General features: G+C 33.9%; 1 protein-coding gene across 14 annotated transcripts; it reads left to right on the top strand.

Annotated features, from left to right (window-relative positions):
• The first annotated feature begins 5,638 nt into the window (after nt 1-5,638).
• LOC112702107 (N6-mAMP deaminase) lies at nt 5,639-11,152 on the top strand. Of its 14 annotated transcripts, none has more exons than XM_072201611.1 (12): nt 5,639-5,963; nt 6,048-6,118; nt 6,373-6,407; nt 6,494-6,553; nt 6,653-6,897; nt 6,971-7,167; nt 7,274-7,385; nt 7,618-7,894; nt 8,000-8,321; nt 8,606-8,715; nt 9,947-10,023; nt 10,810-11,152. In XM_072201611.1, exons 1-6 carry the CDS (start codon nt 5,887-5,889, stop codon nt 6,990-6,992), a joined length of 510 nt encoding a protein of 169 aa, XP_072057712.1. In that variant the 5' UTR covers nt 5,639-5,886; the 3' UTR covers nt 6,993-7,167; nt 7,274-7,385; nt 7,618-7,894; nt 8,000-8,321; nt 8,606-8,715; nt 9,947-10,023; nt 10,810-11,152. The 14 variants fall into 14 exon arrangements, with proteins under 14 accessions (XP_072057712.1, XP_072057696.1, XP_072057661.1 ...); XM_072201491.1 differs by having other exon boundaries at nt 5,645-5,963; nt 6,653-6,892; nt 6,971-7,196; XM_072201595.1 differs by having other exon boundaries at nt 9,947-11,152.
• The last annotated feature ends 30 nt before the right edge of the window (nt 11,153-11,182 follow it).

The following is an 11,182-nucleotide window of genomic DNA, read 5'->3' as shown; positions in this document are numbered from 1 at the left end:
TGCTCCCGGAGTTGGTATCACAAGTGTGGATCTAGTAAATCTGGATGGAGCTGGTGCAACATTTGCAGGGTTTGGTGCAGCTGCACTCGTAACCTGCACGCAATAGCACTCGTAACATTGCAGAGTTTTGTTGTAAGAAAGATGAACCAAGAAATTGCATTCTTCATCCTTGCAGCCCACTCTCACTCTCTCCCTGTCATTCTTGATCCACTTAACCTCCCTACCTTCAGCAATGAATGAGTCCTTCACCACATCTTTAAACCGTTCAACACTTGCAAACCTCATCCCTAACTCAAATCTGCCCTGACCATGAGCATAGTCATCGTCAAACTCTAGAAACTTGTGGCCTTCACCTTCATCATCGGATCCCATAGGTGTGTGCAAGTCCTCCGACTCATACTCAAACATGATTTCCTCAGGCTCTGTGGGGACTTCACTTACATAGTATCTCCATGCATTATCCACTCCTGGCATATTACCACCACCTCCTCCATCACTAGGCCCAGCAGCAGACCCTAAACCAGCTTCACCAGCTGCCCCCTTTTTTCCCTGACCGCTATCTTCTCCAGTTGGATGCTCCTTTTTACCATCTTGCACCTTCTTTGTGAATTTCTTCTTAGGGGTTATCACCTTCTTTCTTGGCTCCCTTACTCTTTTCCTCTTGCCACCAACAGCCCCTTTACTACTCTCAGAATCACTTCCATCACTCTCCAACCCAGCTGGTGGAGGTTTATATAATACATCTTCGGTGCTCTCATACCCATCATCCGATGAAGAGGATGTCTTCAATTCCTTTAATATTTCATCCACATCTACTTCATCGTCACCATCCTTACCAGCATCAAATACTTCCTCCAGAGCATCAACGGGGTGGTCAAAGTAAATGTGGAACTCAAGACTCTGTTGGTACTTCACTAAGTTCTCCCGCATTGCATTGATCCCTGCGTCCCCGGTTAACTCGTTCAGCCCAGACTCAAGCAACACACTTGTTCGATCATACCAGTATACTACCTTGTAGGACTGGTATCCCAAACCCTTAAATAAGGTTACAAGGTCCTCGAAGTTCACAAAATCTAGGTCTATCTCCGGGAACCTCTCTTCTTTACCATTCTGATAAACAAGAACATCATCACTACCTCTCACGAAGCTACCACCGTGGTGAAAAACTGGCACCACAAAAACATCCACCATCTGAAAATTACCAAGAAACAACTATGTGTGAGTACTACATTACATTGAAAATTTATTACAAAATCCCCCTTTGCCCTAACACAGTACCTCCTACGACTACTACTAGACACCATGCTCTAAAAACCATTTTTTGCCCTCATTACACCTCTGTTACATACACTGTCAACATGCACGCATGATCACTTCACCCTTACTACAAACTACAGAAACTTCAGGAGTAAGGAGGGCGATCTTACCTTGAAAGGAAAGCGGCGGTGCTAACCTCCACGGTAACCTTCTTTCTTGCCTCTGACCGCTCACTCACCGAACGCCGATTGCTCTTCCACGTAGTGCAATTTTTGGAGGGAGAAACAGGGGGAGGGATTTTGATCGTCTTGGTGTTATGTGTATTGCGTGGGTGAGTTGTGCTTAGTTTCGAAAGGTTGGGGAGAAACGGCTGCGTTTTGGGCTCTGGGGACATATTTGTCCTCTTTTACAAAGCCCAGCTGACGTGGCAACCCGTTAAGGCCAGGTCAGCGTCACGGGGCCACGTCACCGTTTTCCGTCAACCTTAAACGGAGACACTCAAACGGAGGGGTCAAAATGTCTACTTTTTAAAGGGGTCAGAGACATTTAAGTATTTCCTAATCCTTGGGGACGAAAATGTCCGCGGTAACAAAGGTCAGGGACGAAATTGTCCTTTACTCATTAAATAAAATTCTTAAACTATTTCTTTTCACCACTATTACCATCATTTCTCCCTTCTCTCTCTTTCTCTCTCTCTCTCTCAATATTCATAGCTACTCGCCAGTGAGTAATAGCTCAAATGGCATAGTCTCCCTATACTCAATTAAAAGGTTGCGAGTTCGAGTCTCCTATCTTTGGTAAAAAAAAATGTTCTTAGCTACTCAAATTCCAAACTCTACCACCACTCTTTTCTCCAACTATCACCATCACTGCCATGGCCATCCCTACCCTTCCTTCCTCTTTCTTCTTCTTCTTTCACTTCTTCGCCATATTCTGAAAGATTCTCTCTGTATACAAAGAAACAAGCACAATAAACTATATAAAAAAATTCAAACACACCATTATTCTGAAAATAATACAACAAATTCCAAATTTTTTTTTCACAAAAAAAGATGCTTTCTCCCACCTGACTAAATCACTAATGTTACGTTCATCTAATACTAATTTGATTTAGATAAATCTATGAAAATGATAACATAATAATAAAAAGAGGGATCTTTATTTACTTGAGGAGGAGAAGATCGGAGAGAGTCGTGGGAGCTTGATGCGGCCAAATTCGGAGGCGGACATCGTGAGGTAGATGCAGAAAAGGCCAGTGGTGAAGAGAAAGAATACGGCGCCCAAACATGCACTAAGCCAAGTTCGAATTAGCAACAAAGAACTCAATATTAACATCAATTTTATTTTATTTAGTAATTCTTTAATACTTCTTGTCTATATGGTTGATAACATGATATATAGTTCAATAAGGATGAATATGTGATCCTCCTTTTAGGAAATGTATATCCTATGGTCGGCCAATGACTTTCACAGTTATACTGTATCATGTTGAACATACAACAAAGACAATACACACAATTTTATAATAACTTCTATATCTAATGTTAGCCAAAGTAAGTGAATAAATTAATCGGTGCTATTTTTTTAATAAGTTATGTATAATTTAAAACTCCTTTTAATCGTCTTTATTATGATCAACTTCTCTCAAAAATTTTCATAATTCTTCTTATTTTATCTTTCTAGCAAGAATCAGTATCACGATTAAAAAATTCCGGTGTCAAAATTAAAAAACTTTTTCGGTACTATTTTTTTAATAAATTTTGCACAACTTAAAAGTTCTTTTCCTTTCCTTCCTTTGATTTCACACTCCTAATAAGAACAAAAAATAAAAAAAATAAAAAAAATGTTGCAATAACCACTAGGAGGAGGAAGAGGAGAAAAAAAATAAGAAAAAAATACGGCAATAACAACAACAATAAAAGAACGATAATGAGGATAAAACACACAAAGAAAAAAAAAGAACTTAAAAAAGAAAAATTGTGTGATTCATGCACAGGATGTGTGAATGATTTTTATTAGGTTTGTGCTAACTTAATAGGACTTGGTTGACAAAAATATTTAAATATATTACGAGACCAAAAATATATATATAATAAATTATTATTTCTATTTATAAAAATTTAAAATATTAACAAATATATCCATTGATAAAAGAAATTAATTTTATATTCATAAAAGATAAAAGTTATTATTTTTATTTATAAAATTTTAAAATATTAATAAAACTATACATGAATAAAATTAATACTTATGTATTTTTGTGACATCAAAACTATTTTTATGGGTAAAAACTAAATATGAATAATTTTTTATTATATTAAAGTTTTATAGTTAGAAATTAGGATAGATTTCTCAATATATATATATATATATATATATATATATATATATATATATATATATATATATATATATATATATATATATATATAATGTTATGAGTAGAGTCTATCTTTTTAGGTTTGGTTCGGTACGATAAAATTTTAATTTTTTAAAATAGTTTATTAAAATTAATTTTTAAAATTAATATTTTAAATTAATTTGATAAATAAAATTAAAATTAGTTGTTAATAAACATAAACTACAAAAATTATGTTTAAAGAAGTTATTTTTAGTATTTAAAATAATTTTAATAGATATAAATATAATAAATATAAAATTTATTGATATAGAATTGTATTAAATTTTTAATTTTTAAAAAAATATTTTTATAAATATTTTCAAAAACAACCTTAACTTCTCAAAGCTAGAAGTATATGTATATCATTAGCACTATTTTTTTCAAAATACTTTTTTTAATTGAATTTTATTGGAAAACAAAACGAAAATTAACCAATATCAATAAAAAATAAAAGTTTAATTACTTTTGAATTAAAATATTACTATTCACATTGTGAAGTTTTATGTCTAATTTTTTTGTAAAATTAATAATTAAATATTATTAAATAATTTGATATATTTAATTAAATTATTATTTAATATTTTTAAATTATCACCTTCAAACTCAATTACTCACCAATTCACATATTAAAATAAGAATAAATTATTATTTCTACTCACAAAAATTAAAAATGCTGATATATCTACTCATAAAAGACAGAAATTACTATTTATACTTATAAAAAATAGATTTATACAGACAAAATTATTCAAATTCTAAACAATTAAATAAAATTCTTAAACTATTCTTCTTTTCACCACTATTACCATCATTTCTCCCTTCTCTCTCTTTCAATATTCTTAGCTACTCAAATTCCAAATTTTACCACCACTATCTTCTCCAACTATCACGATCACTGTCTCCGTTACCATCACCATCACTGCCATGGCCATTCCTACCCTTCCTTCCTCTTTCTTCTTCTTCTTTCACTTTTTCGCCATATTCTGAAAAATTCTCTCCGTATAAAAAGAAACAAGCACAATAAACTATATAAAAAAATTCAAACACACCCTTATTCTAAAAACAATACAACAAATTCCAAATTTTTTTTTTCACAAAAAAATGTTTTCTCCCACCTGTCTAAATCACTAATGCTACGTTCATCTAATACTAATTTGATTTAGATAAATCTATGAAGATGATAACATAATAATGAAAAGAGGGATCTTTATTTACTTGAGGAGGAGAAGATCGGAGAGAGTGCGTGGGAGCTTGATGCGGCCGAATTCGGAGGGGACATCGTGAGGTAGATGCAGAAAAGGCCAGTGGTGAAGAGAAAGAATACGGCGACGTCCGTGACGAATTCGCAGCTGTTGAAAGGGAACTTCTCCGATTTGGACTTCTTGGCTGCGGGAAATTCGTTCTCGCCATTGTTCTCGAGGTCCTGACGAGCAACCTATTGGTATCGACCGCCATGACGCTCTGCGGCATCTTTAGATCCCAACGAATCACTCACACTGCTCGCAGCATCCTTAGATCTAGGATTTCTTTGCGTTAGATGATTATGCTGGTGATGGTGGTGCTGGTGTTGTTGAGTTGCGACCGACACCGATGAGCGAAAAGGTTAAGGTGACGGTTGAGGAGGAGAGTAAAGCAGTGATACTGAGCGGCGATGTGATCAATGTTAGGATTGGAGTCGCTAAGAACTTTGAAATAGAGAGGGGGGGGGAGATGATGGTTGCAGTGGTGGAGAGATGGTATAGGAAATTTTATTTAATTTTTGAGAGTTTAAATAATTTTTTCTGAAAAAAATTATTTTTTATAAATAAAAATGATAATTTCTTTTTTTTATGAATAGATATGACGGTATTTTTAACTTTTGTAGATAAAAATGATAGTCTATTCTTAAAAAAATTATAAATTTAAAATTGATTAAAACTTATTTTTTATTTTTTTTTATTTTTTGAACGTACAAATACAAATACCGACACTAAGTATTTCAAAGATAGGAAATAATAGTTGAATATTCAAAATTAACAGCAAGTATAATATTGATTGGGATCCTATCACAATGATCGTGGCATGAACCCTAAATCCTCAACATGTTTGAGTACTGTTTTTTTTTTTTTTTTTTAAGTGAATGGCCATTGGCCAGTCTCTTCTGAACCAACCAGAGTGTACTCTTACTCTTACCCAACACCCAACGAAGCACTTGCAGTTTCAGTTTCAGTGTTGAGGAAGAAGAAAAGATGGAGTGGTGGATGTCAATGCCACAGGTGGAACTCCATGCTCACCTCAATGGATCCATCAGAGGCTCCACTCTCCTGTACTCCTTTTCTCCTTTCCTCTCTCTCTTGTTTTGTTTCTTCATCTCATTTTCTTTCCTCTTATCCTTTTTTTTGTTGCACAGAGAACTCGCTAGAGCTTTGTGGGACAAGGGTCTAATAGATTTTTCCCAAGTGGAGCATGTTATCCTTAAAAGTATGCTCCTTTTCCCTTTTTTCCTTTCCTATTTTCTTGTTTTATTTTCAGTGTGCCCCTTCACTGTTGTTCAGCTTCATGTTCATTTTGGGACTGATTTTGACCCTTAACAGCTGTTTGATTGTAAAAATTACGCACTCTGCTAGTGTTTGTGATATGAGGGACTGTTTGATTGTCACTTTTAGTGTTAGTAATCGTTACTATTATAGTGTTTAAGGCTTATAATGGTGGTGGTTATGGTTTTGTAAATACAGATGATCACATGACTGTTACAAGAATTGCGAATGAAGTATGGTTGCTTACTATCTAAATTTCTGTGTTTCTAAATCCGATGCCTTCAGCCTTTCCATTTATAGAAGCAATTTCTGAATGCAGGTTGTTGAAGATTTCGCATCAGAAAAGGTTGTCTATCTCGAATTGAGAACCACCCCAAAGGTAACTAGAAGAGCTTGGTTCTTGATGCAGACTCTTTTTTTTTCTTTTTGGTTTTTTCTATTGATTCGACAGTGAATTTTTCGGCTTAATTCCTTACAGAAAAACGATTCCCAAGGAATGAGCAAACGTTCTTATGTTGAAGCTGTATTGGAAGGGATAAGATCTGTCAGCTCGGTTGATGTGGCTTTAATTCCTTATACTGAGGATCCTAGAAATCTTTTAGATCCTCTGCACGCAGCTACAAATGATAAATGTAATGGAAATAGTAGGAAGAAAATCTTTGTTAGGCTTCTCTTGAGTGTTGATCGTAGGGAGACAACAGAAGCAACTATGGAAACTGTAAGGTGAGTAATTTCAGCATCCTTAAGTTTGATGCTTGCTACTTAATACCTTCAACACTCCATTTCTGTGTTGCAGGCCAAACTGGCACTGGAAATGAGGCATTTGGGGGTGGTTGGAATTGACCTATCTGGGAATCCAAAGGTTGGCGAATGGTATGTCAATCTATCAAGGACTCTAGCATAGTAATTCGTAATGATGCTTTAGATCAAAGTCTCCCGTTATCTTTTTTTGGAAAAGATACTTGCCAGCATTGAAATTCGCCAGAGAACAAGGTCTTTTTGTAACCCTTCATTGTGGAGAGGTGCGCCAATCTTTTATTGTACCTGTTACCTGTGGTGATTACCTGACTGGTCTGTTTTGCTTGTTTCGTGCTTTTAGGTTCCTAATTCAAAGGAGATACAAGACATGCTCGATTTTGTTCCCCATAATCGGACATGCTTGTTTCTTTGAGGAGGAACATTGGAGAAAGTTGAAGTCTACTAACATTCCGGTTAGACTTTGCAAGTTCACTAGTCACATTTGTGATAAAATAAGAAAGTGAAAAGTGTTATGATAATCAATCAATTAAAAATATAGTGCATGGCAATATGGCATATTCATCTAATCCATCACATTTGAACATTTGATAGTTTCTAAATTCGAACCATTTTTGCATAATATTGTCAATACTTATATAAAGAGCTGGGCTACATATAATTTATTGCTTCCTTTACATTTTTCAGGTTGAAATTTATTTGCTTGCTCACGTCCATTGCTGCAACACGGGCAAGCAGCTTTGAATAGCGTGAAAGGCTCACTTGGAGATTAACTAGCATTTAGATCCGTCGTGATTCCCCCTCCATTCTATGAAATTTAATGAATTAATAACAAAAGACTGAAAATATTGGCAAAACATAGGCCAAATATCTATTAATATATAATAAGAATATAGTTGTGGTATTTGCTCGACAAGTGGAGTGTTCTGTGTTTGCCACGTGGAGCTGTGTATGATTGACAAGTGTATGTTACTATGTTTTTAATGTTGGGCACTTTGCTGTTCTCAATCCAAAGAAGTAACTGGGCGGGATTTGATTCAAATTCAAATTGAAAACGATTTTGTTTCAGGACTTTCAAGAAGAGAATATGAGAGAGAGAGTTGCCAGTTCTGATAGGGGGAGTAGTTGGCACCAAACTTCCTCTTTCAATGTCGCAGAGAAGAGAAGAAGAAAAGGTCGGTGAAGAAATAAAGCACGACGGAAGAAGTGGTGGGTGGCGATGACAACGACGGTCACAGAGAAGGATGCTAGATCGACAGAGAAAAGAAGAGGAATGAGGCGGCGACGGCGGTGATGGAGGTTACCGACGCTGTTGGATCCATAGAACTGCATCTACCTCAGAACGCCGTCGCAGCCGTTCCGTTGCCAGTGGATGCTGCGAATGAAGGATGGTTAGTTCTCTCTTTATTTTGTTGTTTGATTTCATTATAACCAGAGAAGAATCCTTTATAATCCATTCTTCGGTGAACGACAGCTTCAAGTTCTAAAATTTTGGTTAATCTGCAATAAAATATATTTTTTTTTTTGCTTTCAAATGATTGCATGTACATTTTGGTTAATCTATAATAATCCGTTACCTTTTTGTTGTTGGATAGCTAACCGTGTTTGTCTTCTATTAACTATATTGCTGATTTTTTTTTTTATCTGTTTTCGTATCTTATGTCATTTCTTAAAGAACATCTGAGGTGGTGATTGACCTGCAATTACAAGTAAAATTTTTAGTCTCTATAATTCTTTGTTGTGGTCTCTGATGGAGTCTTTGATTATGCCAACAATGTCCTCCAGGTAATACTATCCTTTAAAATTTCCTTTTGTTGCCATTTGCATTTATGTTGATATTAGAGGAATGAAAAGATTGCTGCCTAGGATGGTGGATATTGATTCTATATAATGAAATTGACATTAAATTTCTACATTTTATGCCTCATTTGACATGATTGATAACATTTTTATCCAGTTCAATAATATATTTAATGTTATATAGACCTTTTCAATTTTACCGGTACTTCCATCCTCATCATCATAGAGTTCATGAGGAAGTTCAATAATATTTATTTGGGTTTGATGCCTGTACTCAGCAACCCTTAATCTGTAACATATAGAGAAAAAAGAATAAACATTTGTGTGCTATATCCATTTCATTTTAATTAATTGGATCCAACACTAAAGTATATTTATGTGTTCTGAATTTGCACCCACCATCTCATTGTTAGGGATTCTTTCATTTGGTATGTCAATCCTCTCATACTAACAAATCACATATGCCAATTTAAATTTTCTCGAAAGATGTTTCGAGTTCTTAATTTATCAGCTAGAATTGATTTCAGTAAAAAAGATCTGCTTTTGGAAATTCTACAAGAGATAATTTTGAAGCAATGAAGATCATCAAGTAATGCAAAATAAATTCTTTGTTCTTTTTGTTTGGGTATATACTAATGCAAATTACAATGTTAAAGTATTTGATTATCATATCTTGAAGGTTTATGGGATTTTTGTAAAAATTTTAATGAATATGGAGCATTTTGTATTTCACTGAAACTTAATCATGTGATACTTTGATGAGATGGTTTAAAACAAACCAAACCATGGAGCAGTTTCTTGGACTATTAGGAGTCCAACAGCAATAGCAGAAAGTTGGAGATGCTACTGCTCTTGAAGTTAGAGTTGCTTCTCTTGAAAATGCTACCCCTCTTGAAGTTGGGTGTTTTTTCTATAATTTAAAGAAATTTAGTAAAAGCTATTTATAACAACAATGGTTTTTCTTAGAGGCTATAGTTTTTTTCTTTCCTAAACATAAAATGTTGTTCAAAGGTGTATGCATATCTTAAGTTCAGGAGTTGTTTCATAAAATGCTGGAGTAAAACAGCATCACACTTAAAATAAGCAGTCATTGTTGTCTGTTGACATCTTATGTAATTTAGTAGCTTTGACTTTTATAGATTTTTTTTGTTACTACAAATTTTGATTTGCTTTTGGTTTTGCTAAGTAATTTGAAAACTTGATTTCTTTTTTTAAGGAACAACTTCTCCGACAAAGCTCAAGGTGTGAAATCTGCTGCAACGTGCTCCGGCTGAAGTTGCACCTGCCAAAGCGGTATGAATGATTCATCTGCCTTAATCGCTATTTTTTTTACCTTTTTTTTTGTTTAAATTGGATCGTTTTTTTCTCTTCTTTAATTTGTTCAGTTTAATTCTTGGATGGCACTCTTTAAAATTTAACTAAGTTTATATGTATTTAAATAATTTTGATCTTCCTTTTCCTTCCATAACTAACTTCTGTATATTTGTTTCTGAGTTTTCTTTAAAAATGAGTTTCATACCATATATAAATATTGAAAACTCAAGGGCACATAGATAATGCAAACGGTTAAAGTCATGTATTACATGCAGTATTTTGTGAATATGCAGCAATAATACTAATAATAGTTGGTAAATTATCTGCTTTAATTTTCTTTTTCTTCTGCTATACATGCATGATGAATGTAGTTTTCCATTTTTTATTTTGTACTGTGATTTCTATTAACTCAGTATACACCACTGTTGCAGTTTTATGTTATGGTTTGTTGGCAGTTTTTTAATCATTGAACCATGCTCTTGACTATTTTCTATAAGTCTGTAACTATAACAACTTGAAAATTATATAGATTTTCTTTCCCCTATTTTGTAAAATAAAAAATTTTATAGTTAACTAATTTAAAAATAGGCCACTACATGTAAAACAAACATTTTTTTACTTTTTTTAGTTAACTAATTGATTGTTAGCATTTTATTAGAGAAGAGATCATGAACTTGAATTCTACAGTGATTCCATTAGCCTGTGTACTAAAGAGTTTAATCGTATCTTTTTTATGTGCCCTTAATGTTATGAAATTGGATGTAGATCCTCGATTGCGGTTTAATAGAAGAAGGCAGAGATAATAGGAGATGTATTCATCCTAATTTTGTATTATTGCTGAAAGTTTTCAATTGCTCTCTCTTGCCTTTTGTGTTGTTCTTCGCTCCCCCTCTGATTTGAACTTCTGTGTTTTCAATTTTAAAGATTTTATTATCAGCTTAGATGATATTGCTTGAGTTGTTCACCGTTCAATTTGTCCCATTGATCTTTGGAGGTGATGTAGTTATTGTGCTACTAATAATTGAAATTTTAATTATTATAATCGACAGAGTATGGAAATGACTATGAGATTAGCAAATATATAATTATTTGTTGCACATTAAAGATACAAGAACTTCTTAATCTAAGGTTTAGTCAC

The sequence above is a fragment of the Arachis hypogaea genome, chromosome 1, assembly GCF_003086295.3.
Source record: "Arachis hypogaea cultivar Tifrunner chromosome 1, arahy.Tifrunner.gnm2.J5K5, whole genome shotgun sequence".
Lineage (NCBI taxonomy): Eukaryota > Viridiplantae > Streptophyta > Magnoliopsida > Fabales > Fabaceae > Arachis > Arachis hypogaea.
Note: the sequence above shows the minus strand (reverse complement) of the source record. Positions and strands in the feature narration are given on the sequence as shown.

What these genes read in the sequence shown, in the direction of transcription:
- LOC112702107 (XM_072201458.1), top strand. Translation starts at nt 5,887, where the DNA reads ATGGAGTGGTGGATGTCAATGCCACAGGTGGAACTCCATGCTCACCTC. An exon ending in TTACAAGAATTGCGAATGAA is followed by an intron (nt 6,408 to 6,493) that starts GTATGGTTGCTT and finishes TTCTGAATGCAG; the next exon opens with GTTGTTGAAGATTTCGCATC. An exon ending in CAGAAGCAACTATGGAAACT is followed by an intron (nt 6,893 to 6,970) that starts GTAAGGTGAGTA and finishes TCTGTGTTGCAG; the next exon opens with GCCAAACTGGCACTGGAAAT.